Here is a 16,280-nt window from a genome sequence, read left to right on the forward strand (position 1 = left end):
TTCCGCCGCTTTTCAATGTAAGGGTTGAAATGTTTTGGCAAAACATGCATGGATCACTGTTAGATTAGATTTCAATGCAATACATGGTGTGTTGAGATATAAATGTCGTTCCATGCAAAATATTAACGAGAATTTCTAAGTCTAATAATAAAGGGCCATTATTTGCAAAATACAGTTATCTAACTTGGTTATTCAATTAAGTTGGATGGTTGAATACCATTGTATAAAGTCTCAATGCAATACATCAAATAGATGCTGAGATATTATCCTATGTGTGCTAACCTGTAAGACCTTAACCAGAATTTCTTATTCGCATAATAAAGGGGCAAAAATTATATATAATAAAAGATAGAGTTATCTTACTTGATTAAATAAGAAGGTTAAATAGATGGGAGCATGTGTGTAAATTTTCAGTGCAATACATGAAGCTGAGGTATTGACTTAAAAGAGGTTACATGCAAAACCTTAACCAGAATTTCTATGTCGAATAAAAAAGGGGCCATTATTTTAATTTAATGGAAAATGGAGTTATCTTACTTGGTTATTTAAGTAGATGGTTGAGTACCATTGTATAAAGTATCAATGCAATCCATCAAGTAATTGCTGAGATATTAACCTATGTGTGCTTACACGCATAACCTTAACCAGAATTTCTAAGTCAAATAATAAAGGGCCATAATTTGCATTATATTCAAAAAGGTGTTATCTGGGAATACATATCTAATGTTTCAATGCAATACATGATATATTTGCTGAGATATTGACTTAAATGTGGTAACATGCAAAACCTTAACCAGAATTTCTAAGTCGAATAATAAAGGGCAATTATTTGCATTAAATGCAAACTAGATTATCTAACTTGCTTAATTTAGTAGGTTGGATAGTTGACTACCATTGTATCAAGTATCAATGCAATACCTCAAGTAGTTGCTGAGATATTAACCTATGTGTTACACGCAAAACATTCACCAGAATTTCTAAGTCGAATAATAAAGGGCAATTATTTGCATTAAATGCAAACTAGAGTTATCTAACTTGGTTAATTTAGTAGGTTGGATGGTTGAGTACCATTGCATCAAGTATCAATGCAATACCTCAAGTAGTTGCTGAGATATTAACCTATGTGTGCTTACACGCAAAACCTTCACCAGAATTTCTAAGTCGAATAACAAAGGCCTATTATTTGTATTATATTTGTATTATATTCAAATAATTGTTATCTTACTTCATTAATTTAATATGTAAGATAGTTGGAAATACATATCCAAAGTTTCAATGGAATAATTGATGTTTTTACTGAGATAATGACTTAAAGGTGCTTACTTGCAAAACCTTAACCAATGTGTGACGCCAACGCCGACGCCGCCGCCAACGCCAGGGCGAGTAATATAGCTCTCCTTATTCTTCGAATAGTCGAGCTAAAAATCATGCTTGCAGAGATTAAAGCTGCACTCTCACAAATTGACAGTGTTGACAGAACCGGCTGGTTTTGTGATCAATGCCTTCATTTTAGTAATACGACCACTCACAATAAATATCAGTTGTCTGAAAAATGCCCTTTTTTCTTTTTATATAATATCATTTTTAATGGATAGTATGGTTTATGGTTCCAAAAAAACATATTGTACTATCAGTATCTTTAGACCATGTACAAAAGATTAAACTCATCGCTCATTTTTGTCTTATGATGTTTTATATCTTACAAATACAAACCTCATATTTGAATCGACAACAGCCTGTATGTTTAGGGCGTGGTAACCTTTTCTGCAAACATATACTTCCTCATTGTCATGGGGTGTTATGATGGGCACTAACGTCCCATCAACAGCTCCCAGAACTCTTGGAATGCCACAAAGTGTGTAAAACACCAAACTGGCCTCTAGCATCTCTTCCAAAGTCGTTGGAAACCTGTTTAAAAAACAAATATACCAGTATATTTCATGTTTCTCAATAACTATCAATTTAACTATCACAATCATGGAAGTAAAAAGTAACTGACAAGCCACTAATAGTTCTACTTTAAATTCACTTATTCTTCCCTTACTTAAATCTGCCATATTGCAATTTTAAGCATTAATGCAGGCAGCCAATTCTTCTTGAGCATTATGCATTTCCAGCATTCATTTCAATACCTTGCTTGTTAGTTTCATGCAAGTTAATGTAACGTTCAAGACTAAATGTGGACTTGCCTTATATTTTTCATCTTATTGTTGATGGCCGCAATAACTTCATGGAGGTGCCTTCTCATGGATGACCTTGAGACACCGTGCAGATCACCAACCTCGGAATAGAAATCCCCTTTGTCAGTGTCAGCAAAAGCTGGAATTACTAAAAGGGATCAAATATTTTTTTCAAAACAATGAGTTGCCTAGACATCCTTTTTGTCAACATATGTATTTACATGTTAAAAATAATAAATATCTACGTAGTATACTTTCCCTGTTAAATCGAGACAACAGTCATGTACATGAGGTCAACAGTTGTCAAAATGCTGTTGTATTTCTCATCCGAATATTCCATCCGAAAATTAGTGATGTTCTTTTAAAAATTCCAAACGTACTTGCATCTGTAGTTATCAGCAAATACACAAGTACAATACACTTCATTAATCCAAGTGCCAAACTGTGTAAATGCCTGAATTAGGTGGGTTAACAAACAAAACCAAATTGGATGGACTTTTATCTTGTCTTCGTCTTTTTTTGTTCTTTAGTCGTGGTGGTCTTTGACCGCCGGTGTACTCCGCAATTTTCATTCCTTAGCAACCAAACTAAGGGAGCTTACCCAATTATTGTTTTAATCCAACGAAACACTTAAACTCTTCAAATGAATTAGTGTATCCTCAATTATAAATTCAAGTGTTTACCTTGGTCTCTGCCGAAATCGAGTGCCCGCGATTCGTCTGCGGGGAAACATCCTCTGATATCAAGGCCAAAAGCTCAACTATCTCTGCACTCCACAACCGATACCGGGAGACGACAATATCTTCCCGGACATCGGCTAGGGTTAAACTTGCCGGAAACGTCTTCTCAAGCCCATTATTATTTCTTGCCATGTAAAGAACGCCGAACGCTGCCGCCATATTTACGCTTCTTAAGAGAGGCTAGGTGCTCCCGTAAAGTTACGACCAGAATTTACGATAATTTCCTTAAGATATTCTTATTGAAACGCAATTTACGCCAAAAACAGTTACGTCAGAAAGTTACGATTTTAAGCCTTACGATCTTTATTGAAACGGGGCCCTGAGCCATAAATTGACAAGGTAAGTTTCAAGTGATTATTTTAAGGTTTTCCGAATTATGGCAACATTTATATGCTTTAAACGACATCGATGTCACCGGCGCCGTCAATGCAATCATCAAGTCCATGGCAATAGCACATTTTTAATTCGTCGAACAACAGGCACAGTAATAATGAAATTATACTGTTTTTGCGTCCTTAAAAAGCATAATGTATTGCAACGTCATATTGTCTAGTAGCTGAGCTAATTATTGCAATAAATATGGAGTAGATCGAGACTTTGCATGTCACTGAAATCGTAGTTCATCAGTAATTGAGCTGCGAACTCGTTCAATGTTGAATAAAGAAGTACGTTCTGTAGAATTGATCTGATATGTGAATTTATGAGTTTGGTTTGTGGTGGTTTATGGTCACCAAAGCAGACAAGTGGCTTTTCTCCTGTTACTCTGGTTTTCCCCCACAACACAAAGACCACACTCTCTCGTGACATCGTGCCAAAGAGAATGATACATATAATGTTGTCATAACTTGTTTCACAATAGTTGTAAAATAAAAATGATTTTAAACTAAATACGTCGTATTAGCTTTAAACCATAGCGGCGTCATCAAACACTTACTTTGTTCTAACATATCTTTACACTTATTTCATGTTATTTGTATTGTGCTTTGTCTTAAACATGTTTTGTTTGTCTATTGATTGTTTCTCCTAATCCTAATTGCGTTGGCCATGTCAAGCCGAGTACAACACAATCGACAACTGACAGTTTTATTTTATGACGAGCAAAATAATCAAAGACAGTCCTATATACAAACAAAGATACCGAGAGGTAATACTGTATAAGTGGTTATGTTCGCTGGTAAAAACTTCGCATATTGAAGATTTCCGACGTTTTGCAGGCAGAAATGTTCGCGAATCCCTAAATATGACTGTGCGTAATATGTACACGTTGTGAAAATCGGGACACGATGCTCAACTTTCTTGATTTGATAGTGATTTACTACATCGGGTCCGTTACAGAAATTCTGCCAGTTGAAAGGTATGTTGTCAAGTTAAAGTTATCCGTTACTCAGGTTTCATAAATAATAATAAATAATCAAAATATAAAGGTATAGCATTCTCAGTTTGATAATAGTTATTTTTGTGCAGTTCAAAACAATACTGCACCATACACATTTCATTTAATGCCGATACGTGGTAACAAAGAAACAGTCGCTATGCCATGCTGTATCACAATAGAAGTGTGCAAACTAATCTGTAGCTTTTGTTTGTACAGATGTGATCAAGCTGCTCTAGCTTTATTTGACGTTTTTCTCAGTTAGACCATGTTAGGCCTAACTATTAACGTCAAGGTTGTTTTCGTCACACCGTCATGTACAGATCAAATGCAGCCTCTCGATGCCATTCCAAACAAAATTTCATGAAATCAATATTTCAGACTTATTATTCTGACTGCGTTGCCGATAAAGTCAAACACAACCAGACTATGAACGACATTGACTTAAGTACAAGTGCAATAAAGCCTATTCATGCAAGGTGGCTCATGAAAGCACACAATACACTAAATGCAACGTGGATATTAACGTTGGTCAAAATATTCGTGATTTTTGTCAATTTGTGAACTTAACCACTTATACACTATTACTAGGCTAGGCTAAATACAATAAATAGAGGGACAATTATATGAACTGACAAACGCTATAAGTCTCCTGTCGTGCGGGGTTCGCAGATAATTAAACACTGGTGAAAGACGGTCTGTCAAAATGACGGACATATATTGGCAAAAAAGGTTAAAGACAGACCCGGAAATAAGGACGGCAGCTCACTGTCAGAAGCAACAACACAGTTTTGCTATTTACGAAACTCCAGTAGAATTACAAATATACTCGTTTGCAAATACAGTTAGTAAATTCTAATAAGTTGCTCAATTAACCAAATGATTATATTCATTGCATACTGAAATTCATAAATGAAATACATATAACCATTTCATAAAGACCAGATGCCAATTATTTATTCTTCTTATGGAAGTAACAAGACTATCGCAATATAGTGCCAACACCTGCCCGTTTCTTAAAGTTAGTCTGTGGGCACTGCTCTTTCAATTGTTAACAAGAGCTATTGGCTTTTTTTAAACAATCTGGAATTACAAACTCGCAAATAGCATTTGCCATACGTATCATATGGATATCGTAATATGTTTTGAGGTATGGCTTATTGATGAAGTTTGCAAGATGCCATAGCTTTCGACGCCTTCCGTGTATCAATGTAAGATATGTGACACCTGCACATGTGAGTATGGCATAAACATGCTGAACAAAATAACAAACCGTATTTAAAAGACCATTTTGGATGGCTTTATGAACAAATCCACTTTGGAGAATGTGATCAATTGTCAATTGATATTTTTCTCTACATTCTGTACTGATTTTATTTTGATTGTTAAGGAAAAAAGACATTTTTAAGGCAAATATCTAAGGGTATATTTGGTTTTGTTTGTGTATTTAAAATATATGCATGATGAGATCTAGCCAATCAACGGTAAGATGCGAAGTAAGACCGAGCCACCGCATCCCGTTCCGCTTCCTGCGATATATTTTGCAAGTATCTACCAATATATCGTTTAAGTCTTACTTTGTGCATAAGAAAGAACCAGCTGACATGCATGCTAAGTTAGTAGATCATCGCTGTGATTGGATAAGCCAAGCAACACCAGCACTATTCCAACATGATCTACTTGATAATGTATTGTATAACTTGTGTTGTTAAACACCTACTTTACATCTTTGTTGAACATGTTGTTGATGTAAATAAATAACACCAAATGTGTACGAGGGGTGATCAAGAATTAACGGTACTGTCCCTATATTTCCTTTATTTTACAAAAGGTTTTTATAAAAAAAAATGAATACACACTTTTATTTACGGCAAAGGTATTTATGAAATTAGTTTTATTGCAGATCTATGTTATTCCATATTATTAATCACTATAGCAACCAAATGACGTGATACCGGGGACGCTGTCGTTAACAACTTATCGCTTAAAATGTGCAAGTCATTTTCTTCATAATAATGAGAGATATTTCAGCGCCAAATTGCACGATCAACGTATGACGTGTTTCACGTCATTTGACAATTTTAAACGTCATTGTAGTTTCCGTTGAAAATATATTGTGATATTGTTTTGAAATTTTCAGATACAATCCAGTAAAGATGGTATATACAACTGTTCCAATTTCTTTACACTCTCACTTATACTAAAAAAGGAATTAACTCAGTCCCGTTAATTCTGGATCATCCCTCGTATATACAGTTTGATTTAAATGTTCAATTATAGTAACACTCTGTTCAAGGAAGATTGAATGGGGCTAGAAAAATGTTTAGCCAGCCCAGGGTTCGAACCCTCTATCAGTTGAGTGCTCTTCCGCCTGAGCTACGGAACGACTTGCAGACCTTCTCACCACCTGCATATGTGTATATACCGAAATGTACTTCCCTACAAACTTGATGTTGTCCTCGAATTTGAGGATCACCAGTACTAATGAAAACACATAATAAATACAGATTGTGCGTTATGCTGCAAAACCGGACTGTCACGGTCCACACACTGGCCACCAACCTTAGGACTCCTTAGGTTATCTTAAGAATTATTGGCTGCAAATACTGTAAACACAGTATATGTTATTATAAGGACATACGGACACCCGCAGAAAACAAGATATGCAGCTATTAAACGGAGCTTATTTATACATGCGCCTTATCAATCAATTCTATAAATCATATCCGTAATGTTATGTGTCTTTGTGGGCTTCAAAGTTGAAGGTCCTTTAAAAGTTTGAATCAGTTTTCAAATATGTTTCACCATTTATTATCATTTGAGTGATATATTTTCAAATCAGAATTGATCCCTCTCCAATACAAACAATTTTGGACACAGTTTTATTATATCAAAAGACATTAGCACCATAAGTTATGTGACATTAAATCCCGAAATAGTTATGCATGTTTGTAATTATATTAAAATGCATAACCGACTATTGGAGTAATTGTTAATTAGCTTTATCAATAACAGTATATAAATAAATATATACTTTTATTCAAACATTATCAAGTTTAAGTGCTGTATTAAAAATAAAACGAGAACCGACGAATTGTATAACCGCTCACAAGAGTTCAAGTTCAAAGGATATTAGCAACAGTGACATTGAACACATTTAAATGCCAATGGCCACTTAGAACATAGTCCGTGCGACATACATAAACAGTTTATTGCTATAAGTGTAACGATAACCTTAAAAAGTCCGAAATCTCTAAAGAATTTATATATTACATCAAATTTATCTGTGTTAAATGAGAACGGGCTATTCTCGGTTATCGAGGGGATTCTATTAAATTAAAGAAATACCTCGAAAATTGATATATTTATGCAAACATTTTTTTTATCAAAAATATGGCAATTAAGGCGAGAGTTTTATAGTGGTATAGGTGTGTGCATTTTAACAAAGATGTGGTTGGTTCGATCCTCACCAGGGATACCTTTCCATTGCCTCTCAAAATGAACACCAATGTTGGTTTCCTTCAAGGCAAATGACTCAAGTGAGCTATTGACTTTCGTCACATTCGAGCTGAACTATAACATTTGCTTCCATATGCACTTATATTTACTATATATGTAATTATAAGGTTCTATCACCGATATACATGCACAGTATTTAAAAGGTATTCTACCTTTTCAACCATTACGCAAAATAACAAGTACGGATTCATTAAGGCGTATAACATCAGCGTACATTACAATAGGCGTACTTTTTGACAAACTTGAAAAGCACGAAGTACATACTAAAAGGAGAATAATACTGTTTTCGAATTAAATAATAGCTTTGTTCACAGACCATATGAAAAAGTTAAATCGCAGTTTGTATGCCAAACTGTGCACGGAACGAATAGGGGAAAAATTGTAAAATAAATTCCCCCTACACGCCTTAAAAAATATGGTTTTTTGCTTTACAAATTTGTACTGCCAATGGTAATGTCACCTAAGCATTCTGCAAAAGAACCAAACTGGGTAAGCATTGTGTTGTCCTTCAATTAACAAGAGCTGTCACGCTCGACTATTCCGCCGCTTTTCAATGTAAGGGTTGAAATGTTTTGGCAAAACATGCATGGATCACTGTTAGATTAGATTTCAATGCAATACATGGTGTGTTGAGATATAAATGTCGTTCCATGCAAAATATTAACGAGAATTTCTAAGTCTAATAATAAAGGGCCATTATTTGCAAAATACAGTTATCTAACTTGGTTATTCAATTAAGTTGGATGGTTGAATACCATTGTATAAAGTCTCAATGCAATACATCAAATAGATGCTGAGATATTATCCTATGTGTGCTAACCTGCAAGACCTTAACCAGAATTTCTAATTCGCATAATAAAGGGGCAAAAATTATATATAATAAAAGATAGAGTTATCTTACTTGATTAAATAAGAAGGTTAAATAGATGGGAGCATGTGTGTAAATTTTCAGTGCAATACATGAAGCTGAGGTATTGACTTAAAAGAGGTTACATGCAAAACCTTAACCAGAATTTCTATGTCGAATAAAAAAGGGGCCATTATTTTAATTTAATGGAAAATGGAGTTATCTTACTTGGTTATTTAAGTAGATGGTTGAGTACCATGGTATAAAGTATCAATGCAATCCATCAAGTAATTGCTGAGATATTAACCTATGTGTGCTTACACGCATAACCTTAACCAGAATTTCTAAGTCAAATAATAAAGGGCCATAATTTGCATTATATTCAAAAAGGTGTTATCTGGGAATACATATCTAATGTTTCAATGCAATACATGATATATTTGCTGAGATATTGACTTAAATGTGGTAACATGCAAAACCTTAACCAGAATTTCTAAGTCGAATAATAAAGGGCAATTATTTGCATTAAATGCAAACTAGATTATCTAACTTGCTTAATTTAGTAGGTTGGATAGTTGACTACCATTGTATCAAGTATCAATGCAATACCTCAAGTAGTTGCTGAGATATTAACCTATGTGTTACACGCAAAACATTCACCAGAATTTCTAAGTCGAATAATAAAGGGCAATTATTTGCATTAAATGCAAAGTAGAGTTATCTAACTTGGTTAATTTAGTAGGTTGGATGGTTGAGTACCATTGCATCAAGTATCAATGCAATACCTCAAGTAGTTGCTGAGATATTAACCTATGTGTGCTTACACGCAAAACCTTCACCAGAATTTCTAAGTCGAATAACAAAGGCCTATTATTTGTATTATATTTGTATTATATTCAAATAATTGTTATCTAACTTCATTAATTTAATATGTAAGATAGTTGGAAATACATATCCAAAGTTTCAATGGAATAATTGATGTTTTTACTGAGATAATGACTTAAAGGTGCTTACTTGCAAAACCTTAACCAATGTGTGACGCCAACGCCGACGCCGCCGCCAACGCCAGGGCGAGTAATATAGCTCTCCTTATTCTTCGAATAGTCGAGCTAAAAATCATGCTTGCAGAGATTAAAGCTGCACTCTCACAAATTGACAGTGTTGACAGAACCGGCTGGTTTTGTGATCAATGCCTTCATTTTAGTAATACGACCACTCACAATAAATATCAGTTGTCTGAAAAATGCCCTTTTTTCTTTTTATATAATATCATTTTTAATGGATAGTATGGTTTATGGTTCCAAAAAAACATATTGTACAATCAGTATCTTTAGACCATGTACAAAAGATTAAACTCATCGCTCATTTTTGTCTTATGATGTTTTATATCTTACAAATACAAACCTCATATTTGAATCGACAACAGCCTGTATGTTTAGGGCGTGGTAACCTTTTCTGCAAACATATACTTCCTCATTGTCATGGGGTGTTATGATGGGCACTAACGTCCCATCAACAGCTCCCAGAACTCTTGGAATGCCACAAAGTGTGTAAAACACCAAACTGGCCTCTAGCATCTCTTCCAAAGTCGTTGGAAACCTGTTTAAAAAAACAAATATACCAGTATATTTCATGTTTCTCAATAACTATCAATTTAACTATCACAATCATGGAAGTAAAAAGTAACTGACAAGCCACTAATAGTTCTACTTTAAATTCACTTATTCTTCCCTTACTTAAATCTGCCATATTGCAATTTTAAGCATTAATGCAGGCAGCCAATTCTTCTTGAGCATTATGCATTTCCAGCATTCATTTCAATACCTTGCTTGTTAGTTTCATGCAAGTTAATGTAACGTTCAAGACTAAATGTGGACTTGCCTTATATTTTTCATCTTATTGTTGATGGCCGCAATAACTTCATGGAGGTGCCTTCTCATGGATGACCTTGAGACACCGTGCAGATCACCAACCTCGGAATAGAAATCCCCTTTGTCAGTGTCAGCAAAAGCTGGAATTACTAAAAGGGATCAAATATTTTTTTCAAAACAATGAGTTGCCTAGACATCCTTTTTGTCAACATATGTATTTACATGTTAAAAATAATAAATATCTACGTAGTATACTTTCCCTGTTAAATCGAGACAACAGTCATGTACATGAGGTCAACAGTTGTCAAAATGCTGTTGTATTTCTCATCCGAATATTCCATCCGAAAATTAGTGATGTTCTTTTAAAAATTCCAAACGTACTTGCATCTGTAGTTATCAGCAAATACACAAGTACAATACACTTCATTAATCCAAGTGCCAAACTGTGTAAATGCCTGAATTAGGTGGGTTAACAAACAAAACCAAATTGGATGGACTTTTATCTTGTCTTCGTCTTTTTTTGTTCTTTAGTCGTGGTGGTCTTTGACCGCCGGTGTACTCCGCAATTTTCATTCCTTAGCAACCAAACTAAGGGAGCTTACCCAATTATTGTTTTAATCCAACGAAACACTTAAACTCTTCAAATGAATTAGTGTATCCTCAATTATAAATTCAAGTGTTTACCTTGGTCTCTGCCGAAATCGAGTGCCCGCGATTCGTCTGCGGGGAAACATCCTCTGATATCAAGGCCAAAAGCTCAACTATCTCTGCACTCCACAACCGATACCGGGAGACGACAATATCTTCCCGGACATCGGCTAGGGTTAAACTTGCCGGAAACGTCTTCTCAAGCCCATTATTATTTCTTGCCATGTAAAGAACGCCGAACGCTGCCGCCATATTTACGCTTCTTAAGAGAGGCTAGGTGCTCCCGTAAAGTTACGACCAGAATTTACGATAATTTCCTTAAGATATTCTTATTGAAACGCAATTTACGCCAAAAACAGTTACGTCAGAAAGTTACGATTTTAAGCCTTACGATCTTTATTGAAACGGGGCCCTGAGCCATAAATTGACAAAGTAAGTTTCAAGTGATTATTTTAAGGTTTTCCGAATTATGGCAACATTTATATGCTTTAAACGACATCGATGTCACCGGCGCCGTCAATGCAATCATCAAGTCCATGGCAATAGCACATTTTTAATTCGTCGAACAACAGGCACAGTAATAATGAAATTATACTGTTTTTGCGTCCTTAAAAAGCATAATGTATTGCAACGTCATACTGTCTAGTAGCTGAGCTAATTATTGCAATAAATATGGAGTAGATCGAGACTTTGCATGTCACTGAAATCGTAGTTCATCAGTAATTGAGCTGCGAACTCGTTCAATGTTGAATAAAGAAGTACGTTCTGTAGAATTGATCTGATATGTGAATTTATGAGTTTGGTTTGTGGTGGTTTATGGTCACCAAAGCAGACAAGTGGCTTTTCTCCTGTTACTCTGGTTTTCCCCCACAACACAAAGACCACACTCTCTCGTGACATCGTGCCAAAGAGAATGATACATATAATGTTGTCATAACTTGTTTCACAATAGTTGTAAAATAAAAATGATTTTAAACTAAATACGTCGTATTAGCTTTAAACCATAGCGGCGTCATCAAACACTTACTTTGTTCTAACATATCTTTACACTTATTTCATGTTATTTGTATTGTGCTTTGTCTTAAACATGTTTTGTTTGTCTATTGATTGTTTCTCCTAATCCTAATTGCGTTGGCCATGTCAAGCCGAGTACAACACAATCGACAACTGACAGTTTTATTTTATGACGAGCAAAATAATCAAAGACAGTCCTATATACAAACAAAGATACCGAGAGGTAATACTGTATAAGTGGTTATGTTCGCTGGTAAAAACTTCGCATATTGAAGATTTCCGACGTTTTGCAGGCAGAAATGTTCGCGAATCCCTAAATATGACTGTGCGTAATATGTACACGTTGTGAAAATCGGGACACGATGCTCAACTTTCTTGATTTGATAGTGATTTACTACATCGGGTCCGTTACAGAAATTCTGCCAGTTGAAAGGTATGTTGTCAAGTTAAAGTTATCCGTTACTCAGGTTTCATAAATAATAATAAATAATCAAAATATAAAGGTATAGCATTCTCAGTTTGATAATAGTTATTTTTGTGCAGTTCAAAACAATACTGCACCATACACATTTCATTTAATGCCGATACGTGGTAACAAAGAAACAGTCGCTATGCCATGCTGTATCACAATAGAGGTGTGCAAACTAATCTGTAGCTTTTGTTTGTACAGATGTGATCAAGCTGCTCTAGCTTTATTTGACGTTTTTCTCAGTTAGACCATGTTAGGCCTAACTATTAACGTCAAGGTTGTTTTCGTCACACCGTCATGTACAGATCAAATGCAGCCTCTCGATGCCATTCCAAACAAAATTTCATGAAATCAATATTTCAGACTTATTATTCTGACTGCGTTGCCGATAAAGTCAAACACAACCAGACTATGAACGACATTGACTTAAGTACAAGTGCAATAAAGCCTATTCATGCAAGGTGGCTCATGAAAGCACACAATACACTAAATGCAACGTGGATATTAACGTTGGTCAAAATATTCGTGATTTTTGTCAATTTGTGAACTTAACCACTTATACACTATTACTAGGCTAGGCTAAATACAATAAATAGAGGGACAATTATATGAACTGACAAACGCTATAAGTCTCCTGTCGTGCGGGGTTCGCAGATAATTAAACACTGGTGAAAGACGGTCTGTCAAAATGACGGACATATATTGGCAAAAAAGGTTAAAGACAGACCCGGAAATAAGGACGGCAGCTCACTGTCAGAAGCAACAACACAGTTTTGCTATTTACGAAACTCCAGTAGAATTACAAATATACTCGTTTGCAAATACAGTTAGTAAATTCTAATAAGTTGCTCAATTAACCAAATGATTATATTCATTGCATACTGAAATTCATAAATGAAATACATATAACCATTTCATAAAGACCAGATGCCAATTCCCACACGATATGTTTTTTCGTCTTATATAATATAAATACCCTTTTTCAATGTTTCACTTCAAAGTTTGCAAGATTAATCGATTCAAATTTTATTTCAATTGCAACATTCATACAATGTTTATCATTAATTTAGTTTTATTTAAAAACGAACATACGAACATACCAGGGGGAGTAATTCCCATTAATGCCTTTACATGTCATAGTCGATAAATTATTCTGTAAGGGTGAGCGATTGTTTGTGAGAACGGAAACATATTTGAGAGTCACTCCACTTGTGCGACTCAAATGATCACCCGAGGGTCCTTTGATTAAATGATATTTGGCTAAGGTAATCTTAAATCTGTAGAAAATGAATGGAAAAATGATGTTAACATAATGACTCTCTTTAATAAAATTTTACACAAATTCAAAGCAAAATGAAAGAAACATGATGTAATGTTTTAACACATGCTTACGGGAACTGACCACAGATGTTTAAAAATAAATCATCATGGTTAATATTTCTAAACCATTGTCTCCCTTTCTTTGACATAAATAAGATACGACAGCAAAATACACGGTTATATATATTATTTTGTATGTAATTGGAGGCTTTCTTGGTCGGTGATTCGTCTGTCACCCATAAACACGTAAATTCACATCCTTGAAACAAAAGGCATCAAGAAGATTAACTTAAAAACAAATAACATAAAAACACTGCTAATATGCTGATCTATAGATTATTTACATACAAATAAAGAAAAAGCAAATGGACGCAAAACATGTCAAAGTCATTAAAGATATAAAAAGTATTTGTTCTTGCAATTAAACACATCCGTATTGCTCAGGTGTCTTTACATACGTGTTTATGGCAGGGTGTCAAAAAAGAAATCGCTTGTTACGGATTGGTTTATCGTTGTTGATATCAGTTAGTTAAAAGGAGAATATATTTTCAAATCACAACTTGTATGTATAAGATAAGTCCTTGATATTAACAGATGGATTTTCGAGATCGCAGTAAACTATGAAACAGAAATACAGAATTGCACTGCTACAATTTCTCCATTTTATAGAGAACTTCCCTTCTTGCTGAATGTATTTCTCGTCTGTGTGACCTAACTGACGGTGATGACATAAGTGTTAGCGACGTTATGGATTGTCTAGAAGAAGAGTTCCCTCTCAAGTTGTGGTGAAGTGGTCGGTGTACGCAACGCTTTTTATCATATCGTCTGCATATGCATATTACGTTCTTAAATGTCTTCCTGAATTTACTACTAAAGTACGAATACAAGAAAAAGTTAACAGAAGCATTGATTTGCACTAGGAGGTTACAAACATTACCCGCAATTTTGACCATGTCACTATGGTATGGTAAATCATTAGCTTGAACGTATGACCAGTATATAAGCAAAAGCGCTTGAGGGGCTTGACACACAAGAAAAATAAGCACCACAGAAATGAGCATTAGCGTGACCCTATGTTGTTCCTTATTCGCTTTGTTAGCCTCTCCGGTAACTCTTGTCTGTGACAGGAGCTGACGTTTCCGGTTAGCCTGCCAGACGGATTTTATCAGAAGGCTATTAAACACAGCCAGCAGAACCAGAGGCGCGAAAGTGAATAACGCAACAAACCACCAGTAATAGCCAATGTGATAGCTGTATGTTTCAGCAAAATCCGTGGTTTCGCATTGGAAGTGGGCGGAACCGTTTCCAGCGATTTCAACAATTTTGGTTTCAAAGAATTCCGGCAATGTGTTCACTGCACAAACAATGAACGTCATCAAAATAGCAACTTTGGCCTTGCTGACTGTACACCACGCTTTCCCGCGCATTGGTAATCGAACGGCGATGAAACGCTCCAGGGTAAAACAAACCGTAAGCCATACGGCTGTGTTACTGAACAGATCTGAGAGCACTTTGGCATTAGGTATGTACATGAAAGCCTCTTCAGAAAGGTCAGTGTTTGAGCAGTGTAAGAATGATAGCGTCAAACAAAACAGAAGGTACAGGGAATCGCATACTGCAAGCGACATAAGATACACGTTTGTTGACGTTCTCATCTTTGGGTTGACTAGCACGATAATGTTGAATATGTTGCCAATAATCCCAAACGTGACGACTATAGGCACTAGATATGATTGCACAACACGTCTGGTTATATACAAGCTGAACGAATCAGATTGCTGGATTTCCATCGTTGAATTGTCACTCTTGCTTATGTTATAGCCACTGTAGTCAAATGTATCAGCTGCATTATATGAATTTGGACCATGCAGTGATAAAAGCATTTTAGAACAATTATTGTCCATGTTTGTCAGGAAATATTCTTCCTTTAGGACAATCAATTGTTTTGTTTTTTATCGTCTCTACAAAAAATTTAACGGTAATTATTTTTCTACTAAGACGTTCCCCTAGGGAAATGTCATGGATAATCAAGACCAGATGTTATGTAATAAAACAACCCATTGTCAAGTATGCTTCTTGTTATATTTAGGTTTTCTTAATCTACTTCATTTAATAACTTCCTATGTTGTTTCAGACAAGGATGTAAATCCGTTATATTAAATATATTTTGCTGTTAGGGTATTTCAATGATGTTGTTGCTTCGTTGTATTTCTACGACAATTGACATGTGTTCTTCGCAGACATGGAGATTTTGACTTTGTAGTGGAATTAATGAGACAGGTCTGTGACTTACAAGGCAA

General features: G+C 35.2%; 1 protein-coding gene and 2 pseudogenes across 1 annotated transcript; all 3 read right to left on the reverse strand.

The window, feature by feature from the left end:
- Window positions 1–1,682: 1,682 nt before the first annotated feature.
- On the reverse strand, window positions 1,683–3,079 carry LOC128204545 (putative nuclease HARBI1; annotated as a pseudogene).
- Window positions 3,080–6,643: 3,564 nt separating this feature from the next.
- Window positions 6,644–11,429, reverse strand: LOC128204546 (putative nuclease HARBI1; annotated as a pseudogene).
- Window positions 11,430–14,627: 3,198 nt separating this feature from the next.
- LOC128204548 (sex peptide receptor-like) lies at window positions 14,628–15,728 on the reverse strand. Its single transcript, XM_052905956.1, has one exon. It carries the CDS (start codon window positions 15,633–15,635, stop codon window positions 14,628–14,630), a length of 1,008 nt encoding a protein of 335 aa, XP_052761916.1. The 5' UTR covers window positions 15,636–15,728.
- Window positions 15,729–16,280: the final 552 nt, after the last annotated feature.

Source organism: Mya arenaria, chromosome 10, assembly GCF_026914265.1.
Source record: "Mya arenaria isolate MELC-2E11 chromosome 10, ASM2691426v1".
Lineage (NCBI taxonomy): Eukaryota > Metazoa > Mollusca > Bivalvia > Myida > Myidae > Mya > Mya arenaria.

Bases quoted from the DNA above. Each gene is read 5' to 3' on its own strand.
- LOC128204548 (XM_052905956.1), bottom strand. From the start codon at position 15,635: ATGAGAACGTCAACAAACGTGTATCTTATGTCGCTTGCAGTATGCGAT.